At 31.8% G+C, this 16,369-nt stretch overlaps 1 protein-coding gene across 1 annotated transcript in view; it reads left to right on the top strand.

Annotated features, from left to right (window-relative positions):
* Positions 1–16,369, top strand: part of LOC113180147 (cadherin-related family member 4-like) — a 154,431-nt gene that overhangs the window by 75,440 nt on the left and 62,622 nt on the right. The window contains exons 17-18 of the mRNA XM_077796430.1: positions 6,394–6,535; positions 6,762–7,015. Of these exons, the coding sequence (XP_077652556.1) occupies positions 6,394–6,535; positions 6,762–7,015 (396 nt within the window). The remainder of the gene's footprint in view (positions 1–6,393; positions 6,536–6,761; positions 7,016–16,369) is intronic.

Raw genomic sequence — 16,369 nt, 5'->3', positions numbered from 1 at the left:
GGGTATCCATGTCTTCTCTCTTTCAGTGTCTGTATCTCTGTTTCACTGTTTCTCTCTCTCTCTCTCTCTCTCTCTCTCTCTGTATGTATGTATATATATATATATATATATATACACACACACACACACACACACACATACACACACACATGATTATGAATATATATATATAATTACATGTATATAAACAGCTATAAATATACAAATATATAGACTATATATAGTAATACATTCAAAGATATAATATTGTATTTGCATAAATATAAATATAAAAATACATTTATCAAAATCTAAATGTAGTATATTATATATAGATATGTATGTAAATTCATATATGAGCATACACACGTTAAAAAAAGTGAGAAAACTAAAGATACCAGAGCATGAATATCAATTTAATGGGGAGAGGACATGAGGTATTGGATTTTGAGTAGCTATGTTTTAAAAGCCCACTATGAATTTTTCTGTGTAGAGCAGCTGATGACTTCTAATATAGATAGTTAAATTTCTTCTAACTTTCAAAGTCAATGAAATAATTTGGGTTTGCATTAACTAATAATTACATATGCGTTGATTTTTAAACATAATGAATGTATATTTAAATCCTAATTTTGAAGATGAATTTCTTTTGATTATTTATAGTGCCAACAAGCCACGTATATTTCTGTGATATTGTGCCAAAAATACACATATGAACTGTATTTACCCTCTTCCTTTATTAGAAAGTGTTTTTCCAACTGTTATCACTGGGGCTTCTGCAGTTGAACATGAATACATGGTATGGCACCCAGTTTTTCTATTCTGTGCTTCCCAGTTCTGTCTCACCAAATAGTGACAACCACATTTAGTTTATCTACTATGTCACAGAGTGATTTTGATTATTAATGTTCTAGTTAAAATGAATATATATCAATGTAAATAACAGAAGTTGCCCAGCTTAATGATTTCAACAAGAATGAAGGCAGTAATGTGTATTTTAACCAAAATTTTGAAGAATCATTTATATTATTAAGTAATATAGAAATATAAAAATGACTTTAATGTTCACAGGGTGGAACTATTATTTTGAATACAAACCTGATCTTGAGAGGTTTCATGCAAAATATAATTAAAATAACATGAAATACAGTGTTATTCTTCAATAGAATTAATCATTTTATGTATTAGATCATTTGCAAATCATCTTGCCTCATTGGTAAATTCAGAATTCCATTTTTTTTGTTATGAGCAAATGTGTAGGGATTGATGAAAATATAAACTTCAAGAATTCGTCAGAAACTAGCATGTGATGTAATATTCTACATATTTATAGAATACTAAATTCAAAAACCTTTGCCATTCCCTGAATATTATTATTATTTAGTTTGTCAGTTTGTAAGAACCAAGATCTTCAAAACACAGTAGGCAATATGAAAGTCCATTTGTTTTCTCATGAATTTTCTTCAGGCACTGAAGATTCAGGCAAATAATTGACAGTCATTTTCAACTAGATATTAAAGACTCACACCTTCTCTAAACATTTTTGTGAGAGAATGCCCTATCAACTTATAACTAATCCCCTAATATCCTCTTACAGAGTTAACTTTGTTTTATTATTTGTTTTTGCACTACTCTGCTTTTTATAATAAGAATCAGTGTACAGTGCCAATGTTAGCATAGCAAATTATTATCAGAAATTGGGTTAACTTTATTAAGTTTCCATTTAGTATTTTTTATTTAACTATAATTTATACAAGGGAATGGTTCATAGCTGCCCAAATTGTCTGTGAATTTAACTTATTTGTAGTTTAAGAAATCAATATACTTTCTACCTTTAAAGAAAATCCATTCTATCTCCAGAATGTAAAATTAAAATTATAACTATTATTTTAAAATTTTAATTCCTACATTAATAATAATGGTTTATTAATTTAGAATAAAAAAAACACAGATGGCTTTGGTTTCTGTACTAAAACCTTAGATTAGTGTACAACCAGACAGAAATTGAAAATGTCTTTTCCTGTTACTTAAAGATAATCTTAAGTCAATTTATTTCTCTTTAATTGGGAACAGGTTTGAAAGAACTTCCCAGATATATTAGCTAAGTTTGTTTTTAGTTATTTAAATTTAGCTAATAAATATATGTAATAAAATTCCAGAGTATGAGCATTCTAGGAGTTTAATAGGTTTAAATTTTCAACACACATAACAAGTAAAACCTTAGTTTTTCTTTGGACTTTGTATTGATCAAATTTCCATGAACTAGTTATACTTCTAATATTTTAATTGAGAACACTTAGAGACATGAATATGCTTTGTTATACTGTAATTGGAGATCTAGTTAGTCAAGGAAATGATGGTCTTTTGCCAAAATTAATTCTGGCAAGCAACTCTGGAATAATATATTAAATCCCAAACCATAAAAACAGCACCTCAGAAAAAAGGAACTGATGATTCAAGGTTGGCAGGGTCTCCCTGTGCTTAATTTAAGGACTAGCTTAAAGGCTGGTCAAAACAATATTGGAAAAGTACGAATTTCTCTTTCCAACATGTTCCCAGAGTTCAAAAATATAATGAAGATATCAAAAAGATTGTTGAAAATTACAGCTTTAGAAAATTAGGTCACAAGATGAATTTGGAAGCTATCAATAAATAAGAGCCAAAAATTATAATAGAAATGTTTTTTTTGAAAGCCTTTATACAATTTCCCTCTGAGGAATATTTGTTTGCCTGTATTCTCCCTCCTTCTTAGCAATATGTTTCCTCTATCTAGACTTGTTAATTAATTCCTCATTAAAGAACTTAATTTTTGAAGGTAACAAGCTTTATCATACAATTCACAAGTAAGTTCAACTCCATGAAGTCATGACCCTCCCATTTAATTCTCATCCTTGTAACTGTAGAGCGCTTATTCTTACATAGTTCTGGTTGTACCTTCCATTCACATTGTCCTTTCAGTGATGGTACACTGCTAGAACCTCCTTAACAAAGAACTTAGGGGCCATAACTGCCTTTTTTAAAATTATTTTTTTAATTTATATATGACAGTGGAATGAATTACAATTCATATTACACAGATAGAACACAATTTTTCATATCTCTGGTTGTATACAAAGTATATTCACACAAATCCATGTCTTCATGCATGTACTTTGGATAATGATGACCATCACATTCCACCATAATTTCTAACCCCATGTCCCCTCCCTTCCCCTCCAACACCTTTGCTCTATCTAGAGTTTGTCTATTCCTCCCATGCTCCCTCTCCTTACCCCACTAGGAATCAGTCTCCTTATATCAGAGAAAACATTTGGCATTTGATTTTTTGGAATTGGCTAACTTCACTTAGCATATCTCCTCCAGCTCCATCCATTTACCTGCAAATGCCATGATCTTATTCTATTTTATTGCTGAGTAATATTTCATTGTGTATAAATGCCATATTTTTTTTTATCCATTCATCTACTGAAGGGCATCTAGGTTGGTTCCACAATTTAGCAGTTGTGAATTGTGTTGCTATAAACACTGATGTGGCTGTGTCCCTGTAGTATGCTATTTTTAAGTCCTTTGGGTATAGACTGAAGAGAGGGATAGCTTGGTCAAATAGTGGTTCCATTCCCAATTTTCAAATAAATGGGATGGATTCAAATTTAAAAGTTTCTTCTCAAAAAAATAAACAATCTGTGAGATGAATAGAGAGCCTACATCTTGGGAGCAAATCTTTACACCTCACACATCAGAGAGAGCACTAATCTCAAGGGTATATAAAGAACTCAAAAAGTTAAACACCAAAAAACAAACAAACAAACAAAACAAATAACCAAATCAATAAATGGGCCAAGGACCTGAACAGACACTTCTCAGATGATGATATACAATCAATCAATAAATATATGAAAAAATATTCATCATCGTTAGTAATTAGAGAAATATAAATCAAAACTACTCTAGGATTAGATCTCACTCAAGTCAAAATGGAAGTTATAACGAACACAAGCAACAAGAAGTGTTGGTGAGGATGTGGGGATAAAGGTACACTCATACACTGCTGGTGGGACTGCAAATTGGTGTAGCCAATATGGAAAGCAGTATGGAGATTCTGTAAGTGCCTTTTATATATAACTTTTTAGAGTAAGACACTTCAAAACTAAGTAACATACTTTTGTATACATTGTTTGTGAAAGAGCTATGGAATATTCAAACAACCATTGTTAGTAGTCTGGTCTATCTATTTTATTTCACAAATAAATCAATTGAAGAGAGAGGAAAAGGTGAATGAGTGAATAAGTGCAATGGTAACTAGATGAAAAAATAAATTTTCTGTGAAGTAACACATAGACAGATATAGAAAAGCAAGGAACTCTGTCAAAATCCAGTTTTGATTTAAACTAGCTTGATCTTTTTTTTTGCCATCATAGAATCTGAACCACTTGATCTGGGTGTGTGTGGGAGTGGGGTAGAGACGAAAAGTGATCTGTACCTTGTGTGGAAATTATCCACAACATAATTTAGGGATTTCACTCTCCAAAACAAGAGAACTACATGAACAACTTAGTCCAGATCATATATTTCCTGATAAACTGGGAAAGTTTGCTCCTGGTTAGGTGAGTAGGCACTTGTTACATAGAAGAAAGATCAATGTCCTGGTGATGGATAAGTAAAGAAAAGCATTATTGCCTATGAGAGTCCTTGGTATAAATAGTGTATTTTAATTATCTGAATATTAATATGAAACTAACTCCTAAAGGAAAAGAGTTTTTCTGAAACTTATAATATGAAAAGGACAAAGAACATATAAGAACTTACAATAACAGATAATAATGAGAAGAAATTAATTTTAAGCCTAATAGAATCCCACCTATATCTTACTATACCTATTGATTACTATTCTTCAATGTGTTTTGGCTTATGCCTCCAATACCCATTCTATATCTAGTTTTACACAGGCATTTTCTCCTACATTTTGTATATATTTTCCCTTTATATTAAAATGAAAAAAAAACCCAAAATAATTAAATTGGATACTGGACAATTTTCATTTGATAGAGAATCATAGATCCCTATATTAGGTTTTAAAATGCTTTATAAGCAACATTTCACTCAAAATGTTTAAAATACATTAGGTCTATATTAAAATAAAATTTGATTAGTGAGGGAAAAAAAGATTGAAATTTTGTTAATATTTAAGGTAAAATAAGAAGTTTTAAAACACAAAATCCAGAGTTGCCTAGACTAGAAGAGCTTAGGAGTACCTGTAAAGGACTATCTTTATATGATGAAAAATGTCCTCTTTCAATTAACTTACACTGTTCAGAATGTCTCATAAGGAACAGAGACTTTTTTAAGTGAACATATAAATAGGTTAGTGTGGCAATCGTGTGAACTTATTAGCATGAAGTAAAAAGTGTAATAATACTTCAAGAAATATTAGTAAGGGGAATAAGGAATGTACAAGTTGATTTAGGCACTTCATTTTCCCAAATCACAGACATAAAGTGGTTTCGTTTCACATTCCATTCTGTTACAGTACTTTGGAAATACCTCTCAGACTATCTATATTCTTCAGGAGCAATAACTATAGTAATTACTTTGTGAGAAAACATAATTCCAATGCAGTCTGATTTAATCACAAACAGAAAGTGCTTATCCTTATGTTTTGGCGATGAAAGACATCAGTGAAGCTGTTACTTTATTAGATTAACAATGTCTTCTATAGTTGAGAAAGAAAAGGGAGATGATGGCAAGTAGCTTATTAGTTTGTATCCTGATGATAGTCAAAGAATCTTAGAATTCTAAGATTCAAACATTCCTAAAGATAATATAATTCCCTTGCCAATCTAATTGCTGAAACCATCCATTTGTTTGAAATGTAAGTCACATTTTATACTAGATCATAAATTTCTGAAAAACAACAAATTGGCTGAATTTATAGACCAAAAAAAAATCATACTTGAAATAAACAAAAGTGAGTGCTTTCAGCAAGTAAAACCCTCCAGTAGTAAAATGTGCTTCTTCTTAAGTAGAGATTACCCCATTTTAAACATTATTCAGGAAACTTTTTTACACACATATGTCTGGAATAAAGGGAAATGATTACTGTAGATCACATTGAGCTTTCAATCTATTTTTTAAAATTTAAAAATAAAATATGAGTACCTGTCCTAGCAATATTACATATGAAATAGACACTTATTAACTAAATATGGAATTCAATTCTGGGAAACCCCAAACAAAAAAAGTTTTATGGTAAAACATTATTCTTCTAATATAAAATAATTGAAATGATTTGTAAAAGTGTGCTCAAACAATTTTGTTGAAAGCAAAAATAGTGTACTATAAAATTTAAGTAAATAATTGATTAAATATTCCAATATTTTTGAGATAACCTGAAAAGATAATATCCTTGTGTTATAGAATATAAATGATGAGCCTCCTGTATGCAATCCACCACATTTGGAAAGTTGGATTTACTCCATTGTTAAGGTTCCTTTTGTTCACCTCAACTGTTCAGACAGAGATTCTCCAAAGGAACATCTGAGCTATTCAATTGTAGGAGGTAAGACAGATTATTACAAATACATAAGACAGATTATTGCAAAATACATACATTATTTGCTATTTTATAAGATACCCATGTGAGATATTTTGTAACTGTTGTAAACAAATTGGGGAACAGTAGTAGTAGCTGAAACAAATTGGGGAATACTTTTAAATAAAAACTTAAACTGTAGAAACAATAATACATAATGTAGTTTTTTGTTTTATTACTTCATCATTTTCAGGAAATGCAAATAATCAGTTCACACTTCGGAGATTGGGTGTTGAACCTCCTTTTCTGGTCATCAGTCAGAATTTCCAGGATGATGTATTTCAAGGGATTCAAGACCCAGTGACTTTCCAGTTGCTTATTGAAGTCACTGATGAATTAGGTGGGAATAAAGCTCGTCAGCTGTCAGCTACTACTACAGTCATAATTCATGTGCTTCCCTGGACCACAACACAGCCAACTTCTTCCACAAAAACATCTACAACTACAGTAAGTATCTAGTGATAAACTGCAATTCTAAAGTAGTCTGAATTAGTCATGAATATAGAAAGTGCTTGGGTACTCTCACAGGATTATCCTGATGTTTTGGCAATGAAAGACATAAATGAAAATTACTTTAGTTCTGATGAATTCTCATCATCGAAATAAGGATAAATCATTGTTAACTATTAAATTTGAATTAAAGTAAATATATCGGGGCTGGAGATGTGGCTCAAGCGGTAGTGCGCTCGCCTGGCATGCGTGCTGCCCCGGTTCGATCCTCAGAACCACATACAAACAAAGATGTTGTGTCTGCTGAAAACTAAAAAATAAATATTAAAAATTCTCTCTCTCTCTCTCTCTCTCTCTCTCTCTCTCTCTTTCTCTCTCTCTCTTAAAAAAATAAAGTAAATATATCTATGTTAATAATTTTGCAGGCCTTTATGCCATTTAGTTTAGGATACTTAGTAATTTTGTAGATTCTAAATATAGTATACTTTTCTTTATTTAAATTAATACTCAGAACAGTTATAAACAAAGCACCATAATAGGTTTCTGAAAATATTTGATAACTTGTTTTCTTGAAAAACATAGTCTCACTATAGACAAGACAAAGCAACAAAAATACCATAGACTGAGTAGCTGAAACAATGAACATTCATTAATTACCATTCTGTAAGCATGGAAGCCCAAAATTAACACAATGGCCAATTCAAGGTCTGCTAAGTCCATTCCTAGGTTCATAGATATCTAACTTCTCATTATGTCCTCATGTGGTGGAGAGTTAGAGACCTCTGAGGTCTCTTTTGTAAGTGTACTAGTGCTATTTAATAGAGTGTCACACTCATGACCTAATCATATATAAAGACCTTACCTCCTAATACCATTATATTGAGAGTTAGGATTTCAATGTGTATATTTTGAGGGAACACATCATTTAGTTCCTAACATGTTTAGAACAATTTATATAAAGAATACACAGTTTAAATGATACAAATTATAGTACAATGTTATTTAACTTTGAAATTGAAAATAAGCTTTTTACTTTAGGAGGCCATGAGTTCTTCACAAAGAGAGGACAAAAATTATGATGTAGTTCTTGCCGAACAGATAGTAGTGTGTGTGTGTGTGTGTGTGTGTGTGTGTGTGTGTTAATGTAAAGAGAAGAAAAAAATTTGGATTACCCTGGGAAAATATGTATTCTGGGAAATGTTGAGAAGGTAGTGAAGCTAGAATTGCCAGAATAAAAAGGGCTGAGGATATCTCAGTAGTAAAGAAAAAGGGAGATTATGGTAAACATATAAACTATTAAACATAGAATGTCTTGACTGTAAAGCTGAGAAGTATAAGTACCAATGACAGGAAGTTATAACCATTTCAAAGAAGTAAAGACAAATGCTCCCTGTTTTGTAATCTTTAAAATGCAAATAAAGAGAAAAATCAATTATGCAATAGAATTGGTCTTTTTGTATACCTCATTGATTTCAGATAGGTGGAGTTTAAAGTAGTCAACTAGGTATTCATGTCCATGTCCTCACTAACTTTAGTTAACTCAGTTAACCCAAAGAGAGATGCTGGAATTAATATAGCCTTTGTTGAGTAAATTTCTTCCATTGCTTGACTTCATGTCAAGAAGTTTTGTATTAGTTATGCAAAATCATTATAATGCAAGTTTTAATATCCTTGATAAAAATAAATTAAATTGGATAAAAATGGCATAGAACTGGTAATTCTCTCATATGCCTAAAAGAAGCAAATTAAAATGATCTATGTGGGAAAGTAACAATATTCTATGCTTCCAATTACTTCTAACAACTTTTGAATCCAGGGGATATACCACAGGATTGAACACAGCCAGGTAAATGAGAAGATATTAAAATCAAGAAGTAATACAATCATAAATGTAGAAACACAAATATAGCGATGGATTATCAAACACAAACCATAAAATAATTATGTTTATTAAGTTCAAGAACCATAAACCAAGCTTGAAATCTGACCAGGGTATTGGTGACTGTAAATATAACATAGAATATTTGAAAACAGATCAAATATATCTAAGAACTTAATACATGAAATTATGATAATAAATTGACTTAATAGCTAATTATAAATAGCTTAAGAGTCCATTAAGAACTGAAGATCCATCAGAAGAAACTATTCAGAATGATGTTTGAAGAAAAAATTGATTAAAAAATACTAGAAAAAGGCAAGGACATAAACATGAGAAGAACAGTTAGTTTATGTTGATTTGAAATACAAAAGACATAAAAGTGTCTAATTGTTTTTCAAAACTAATAGAAAAAAAAGAAATATATATTTAAACACATAGAAAAGCTGCATAAAGTCAAATATAACATGAATATGAAAATCTATCAAGAAAAATATATTTCCTTCAAAAGAGTGTCTACATAATAGATAACTTTAAAATGGGAAGCCAGAAAAATGAAAATGTTCAAGTTGCAAAGTAACTGCCAACCTAGCATTCTATACTGAATAAATGTGTGTTTAGGAGTATGTTTATGGCTTTTATATATGGTTTTGTTATATCTCAGTTTTATTATGTAGTCTTTTCATTCATTCATTTCTAAATATTCCTGTTTTCTTAACTTCTAAAGATACAAGGCATTTTCTAGTTATATTTTATTTATCACTTATTTATTTATTTATTTATTTATTTATTTTATTAATTTACCTGTGGACCTGGGCATTGAACTTCTAGCAGTCCACCACTGAGCTACAGGGGAAGCCTTTTTTACTTTTATACAGGGTCTCACTTTTAGAAGCTGGCCTTGAACTTGTGATCATCCTGCCTCTGCTCCCCGAGTTGCTGGGATTATAGATATGCACCACTATGCAGGGCTCTAATATAATATTTAAGATCAGAGATAATGTTATACAGATTTCAATCCACTGAAAATCTTTTAAGACTTGTCTTACAGCCCAGTTATTATCAAATTTTGTACATGTTCATGTGGACATTTGATGTATGTATGTACTACAGAGCAATGATAAAAGAATGATAGATTCACAAAGTTATATTGGACAATCGGTATGGGTATATACAAAGTAGGAATAATCCTCTACTTAAAGGAAGTCCAAATGAAATGTAAATTTAAATGACAAAACTAAATAAAATAACTAAACATTACAAAGAATATAAGAGACTATCATAATAATTTTGGGATAAAAAATGCTTTTAGTACCAAAATAAAAAAAAATAGTGATAAAATTTTTAGAATCTTAAATACCTTCAAAATAAGAACTTCTTATTTAAGAATGAAATAATGGTAAATCTGACATTTGCTCCAGAATAATCATAGGTGGGAAGGAATAAGTAAAAGTAAAAATTAAATCTGGCACAACTTGTGATCATTAAATCGTGTGATGTGTATCTGGTGAATTACTATATTTTTTGAGCTGTCATATACATTTTAGGTATCACAAAATAGTTTTAAAATTGCAGAAAGGGAAATAATATGATGGCTTATGTACTTTGTTAAACTATTACTGTTTGATATGGTAAATTGTTCCCCAAATATATCTCATAAATTAAGTACTCTCTTATTCATTAAAACTTTGTTATCTACTTTAGAGCTTTCTGTCACACCTCTTATATAGCCAAACTCTATAAACATGAATAGTCTTCTGGTCATCACTAAATTAGTTCTCAGTCTTTCTGCCTAGGCCAGCATAATTGATCATGGAACTTTCTTTCACACTCAACAAATATGTGTTCAAATAATTTTATAAGTCAAGTAAAATTTGCCTGAAATCCAGTTATATTGTTGGTGATATTGTAAGATGTTAGAAGAACATTCCAAAGGGTTAAAATATATTGTTTTTATTTCTGGCTGAACATGAACCTTAACTCCCTATTATGAGTCAATCTTCTGCGCTGGATCTTACTCCTTTGGGAGAGATTATTTTAGCCTGTACTGCAATGGGGGGAAAAATCTTAACTTACATTAACACATGAATTTCCACCATCCAAATTCCTGATTAAGAAGGCAAAATCTACCAAAGCAAAAGGCATTGTAATAAAACATAAATAAATTCTGCAGCAAAATGTGAAAGGAGTTTTAAATTTGTAGTTGAGCTAAGTGGAACTGTAATCCATACACTTCCTTTGGCAAAGTACATTAGGCTTACTAAAAGAGGCAGACCAATTAAGGCTGTCTGGAAATGATTACTAACCTGTGACTTATGAATTTATTTCCAAGGAATAAATGCTTTCCTCCATAAGCCATATGAGCTTTAATGTTTATGTGTATACTTATATAATGCATACATCTCTGCAGGGACATATATGTGCCTTTCTTGCAAAAAGTATTACCAGACCAGAAGAAACCTTAGAAAGTCTATAGTTCAACTTGACCATTGTGCAGGAAGGAGAAATGATACCAAAGTAGGTTATAACTTCCACCTGCTTGAGAGTGAGTAAACAGACACAGAAGCACACCTACATATTTTAAGATAGTTTACTAAAAATCTAATATGTCTAAAAGCTTATTAAATCTATTACTGACTAGCTATTATTTATAATTGGGAATGTAATAAAATTATCATTTATGTCTCCACCTGTCTATTTACCAAATATATAGTTGAATCTTGGTCTGCATGTTGGTATACAAAATTGAATAAGTTGGAGAAAAGCTTTCCAGGTGTAAATAATAGAATATCTAACTTGGTCTAAATAATAAACATTCTTATTCAGCAAATGGGGGGGACTGTAAAGGCAAAAATTTGAAAACATCTGCATACCAATCTAAGAGAGGTGGACTTTATTTTCCAATCAGGGAGGATATAAAGAGGGAGTACAAGATAAGGATGGCAAGATCAGATATTTGTATATGTTTATGATGTTTGAATGAGGATGAAGAAAACATGAAGGGAATATTGGTGGATGGAGGAAGTAGTGTACATGAACACAGATAGCCTTGTTTTAATAATCCAGACTTAAGCCTTGAAATAAGACTTTCATGTTGAAATGAACGCTACATCTCAAATATACATAAGCAATAGAATTTACCATCTTATTTTGTTTGAAATTGGTGTACTATAATGTGTACTTTTATAATATATCATGGGAAAAAGAATTTCTCTTAAAATTTAGTCATTAAAATTATAGACTGTTTTATTATGATTATTACAAGGCATATCTTTCAATTTAGAATGTTGAATTAGATATGAAAACATAAAAACATTTCTAAGTGGTTAAAGAACACCACCAGGAATTTATCTGCTTTTAAAATATAACTATAAAAGCCCCTTACAAAAATAGAACATTCTTAAACCAGATTTCTAATGGTGCGTCTTGTAAATTTTAGAGAAAGGCCTGATGATTAAAAGCTCAAAGTAATTAAAAATGGATCAATTGTATTATAAATATTATAGAAGACATCTTCAGCTGGAGGATAAACTTTTCAACAAAAATTTCTTGTAGGTTCTTGAAAAAGAATAGGGTATCTCATACACTATAATTTGCTGAAAGCATTCCATAAAGACCTTTGTATATTTTACAGTGCCAACTATGGTACTTGATAAGTCAAAAGACTCATGCCATATGTTATAAGAAAGGTATGTGATAGCTCTTATTTGGTAGAGGTGGGGGTTCATGAACTGTTGCAGAATCTGATGAAAACTATAGTCCCTCACTGCAGTACATTGCCCACATATATGTGTGTACACAACTTTATATTACACTTTACAGCTTGTGAAATCCATTCATGGAACCTGGATTATGAAACCCCAATTAAAAATGGGTTTATCAACTACATTTGAACTGGTATAAACTTTTCCATAAGCAAAATATATTTCCATTAGTGTAAACACTGCAAGATAAGCCACTAACACATAGCTTAAGAAAAAAAAAACTATGTAGAATATTCATTAAATATATTGACATTTGTCAGGCTCTTCTTGACACTAGAATTGGTAAAATAATACCTGACACTTAAAAAGAAAAATAGGAGGAAATCATTTCATCTTAAATGTAGAAACAGTTAAACAAGCTAGTAGTAAATAAATAAAAACCTAAACTAGCTTAAATAAACCAAACCATTATCTCCTGGTTCACCTTAGTCTTTGAACCTATACCTGCTTATTCAGAGGTCACTCTCAGGGCAGGTAGAGAAGAAAAAAGAAACTAAGTCATCTTTCATGAACTGAATGAAATTCTTCCAATTCTAAATCAAGATTGTCGAAAAAGACAATGAGGTAACTGGCTAGACACTGTTTCCTGCAAACATAATCCCTAAGGAATGATGAATCAAAATTCCTGAAATGATCTGTTTGTAGCAAATTGAGCCCATAATAAAAATTCCAGGACTAATGTCCATTTTGACAATATGGAAGACGGCAGAGACTCTAAGTCATTCTAATTTATAATTGGTTTTGACCTTTATTTCAACATGAAAAGTAGAAAGGAGAGAGCCTATAAAAAATGTCTGTCAATCTTTTCATTGGTTCATCCTGATAACACGTTCATATTTCATGATGTGCATAAGTATAATAAAAAGAATTTTGTCCCATCAGTGAAGAACTGAAGAGGCATTAGGTTCACAGAGTGACAAATTTGTGATTTTTCCATGTCTTTTACTTAATCGGAACTTTAAAGACTATTCCCAAAGATACAATGGCAGCTTAGAGACTCATAATGTTATATGCTCGCTCCAGTGTTGTGCTCACTGCACAGGTTCACTACTTTTACAAGCTGGCATTGCCTCATCAAAGAGCAGTCCTTACCATTGTATAACTCATAAGCCAATTTGCAATCCAATCTTCCTGGTACTTTGTTCTCAGTCAAGAATTTAACTAGTGGTGTACTGGAGCAGGATCACTCCAGCTGATGGGAGCCTAGTAATGAAAGCCTAGTGCTACTCAGAAAGCTTATGGTTTGATTGTTAAATTTTTGGTAGATTAACATAGGTTATGTGCCTGTAATCCCAGCAGCTTGGGAGGCTGAGGCAAGAGGATCTGTGAATTCAGCAAAAGTGAGGCACTAAGCAACTCAGTGAGACCCTATCTCTAAACTAAATACAAAATAGAGCTTGGGATGTGGCTCAGTGGTGAACTGCCCCTGAGTTCAATTCCCAGTACTCAAGGGGAAAAAAAAAAAACAGGTTATGGTAGAAATATTTATACCATGAAACTGACAAATACTAATACCAGGGGTTTTTTAATTGTATTTTAAGAGTTGGTTTACAAGTAGACTAGTGGGCTTGTCCTTATTACTCTTTAGAAGACTTGGGAAGGTAGAAAAAAAACTTAAAGTAAGACTAACAAATTCTTAAGTTTAATAGGCAAAAATGAAGCCATGGAAACAGAAAGGAATATGTATTCTACATTATTACCCTTTATTTCAAAGAGTAATTCAGTAGTATGGCTATTTTTAAAGGTCAAAGTACCTATTACAAGCCACAGGCACTTTCTGCCAACTTGAATCTATTCTTTTGGTAAAACTACAGCAGAGACTACAGCAATATCTTACTTGTGAGCTGTGATTTAATATCCTCTCTGTTTTGTCAGTCTAGAAAGTGGAGCTCATTGTAGCATCGCTGGGATTAACCAACATCTTTTACTCCTGAACTAAACTCCTCTTGTTTTTTGTATTTTTCAAATATGATGACTAAAATAGCAGCAGAGGCACAGTGTTAATAATGGTCATAAACTGATAGTTTACAGAATGATACAAACTCCCATAAGGTATGTTTTTTCCTCATAGCAACCCTACTACCTATGCAGCAGTGTCCCAAACAGAAATTGACTTGTCCATATTGTGATAAATCATAAGTGCAGCTTAGGTCTGTTTCCACAGGCCATGTTTGTACTGTAATTCTACTATTTCTGTATTTCCTAAACTAGATTAATTCATGTACCCCTTTTGAATAAAAATAAATCTCCCAGACACCCAGCATTGATTTACATTATTTTTATAAAAGGTATAAAAGAAAATATATTTGATTATAATGTTTTAAGGTGTGGAGCAGAAGTGTAACAAATCTGCTTCTTTTATCTCAAGTTATTTCTAAAAATAAATCAGTAAAGAAGATTGATGTAATGGCTCAATGATGATGAATGTAATACCTTTATGGTTGGCCAGAAATTGGAGGCTATAAGGAGGCATATTCAAGGGAAGCTTGTCCATTTTTATCCGTTCTATCAGAGCCTGCAGGACATATGTATGATGGACATCGCTGGGATTATATATATATATTATCCTTGTGTGGAACAACAATAACAGGTCCCTTCGATCTAGGGGAGAGGCTTCTGCTGCATATCTGGAAGCATTCCACTATTCACCTCTGTCTTAAGTTTCAGACATGGGAACTAAGCAGCTAAGTCAGTGTTATGATTTGGATCTGGAATGTCCACCAATGGTTCATCTGTTGAAGGCTTGTATCTCAACACAGAAATGTTCAAACCTGGGGCTTTCAGAAACTGATCAGATCATAAGGGCTCTGACCTCATCAATGAGGTCATCATTAATGAATTAATGGGTCCATGGGCAATGGCATGATTGTGGAAACTTTAGAACATGGGGCCTAGCTGGAGGAAGTAGATCACTATGGCTTACACTAAAAGGGCATTTCTTGTTCTTACCCCACATTCCCTACCCCCCAACACTGTGGTTTCATAGCTGCCACATAGTAAGCCTGCTTCACTACCGGCTGCCCACCATCATAGGAAAGCATTACTTATACTAGCCAAGTGACCAAGACCTGAAGTCTCCGAAACTGTGAGCCAAAATTAATCTTTCCTCCTCTAATTTGTTTTTCTCAGATGGTAACAAAAATCTGAGTAATACAAGTCACCCTTCTTTCTTTAGGTGTTACTTGGAATAAAATCTCTTTATGACTCTTTCGCCATTTCACTTTCCGCTGTGTTAAGAAGTGACATGTTATGCAACTGTATGAGCATTTATTTCTATGTTTATTATGCCGCATTCAGCCAATCTATTTTTAAAGTTTCCATGAATAAATAGAATCATATTTTATATTCATTTACTTCTTGGTCTTTGTGTCCATCAAACTCCCAGTAGGAAATTTATACAGAATAACTTATAAGAATTATGGAAGGAGGTATTTGAAAAGGTGTGGACAACACTAAGGAAAACCAACATGGAGAACATCAGCCTAACATTTTATAAGTGAAATATATCCTGGATATATTGATACATAATTTTCTTTTCTGACTGTTTAACTACTCTTTTGCATAAAAGTAAATATGTATTCCTGGGTTACTCAATAGCAAAGCTAGAATTTATTTTGAAGGAAAATAGTGTCTCACCTAACAAAACTGAGAACATTACTTACACTAACTAGTCTCTTGTTCAGTGGCTTATCTCATTTAGGAAATAAA

This window comes from Urocitellus parryii, chromosome 3 (assembly GCF_045843805.1).
Source record: "Urocitellus parryii isolate mUroPar1 chromosome 3, mUroPar1.hap1, whole genome shotgun sequence".
Classification (NCBI taxonomy): domain Eukaryota; kingdom Metazoa; phylum Chordata; class Mammalia; order Rodentia; family Sciuridae; genus Urocitellus; species Urocitellus parryii.
The sequence above is the reverse complement of the archived record's forward strand: the minus strand, read 5'-3'. Positions and strand labels throughout refer to the sequence as shown.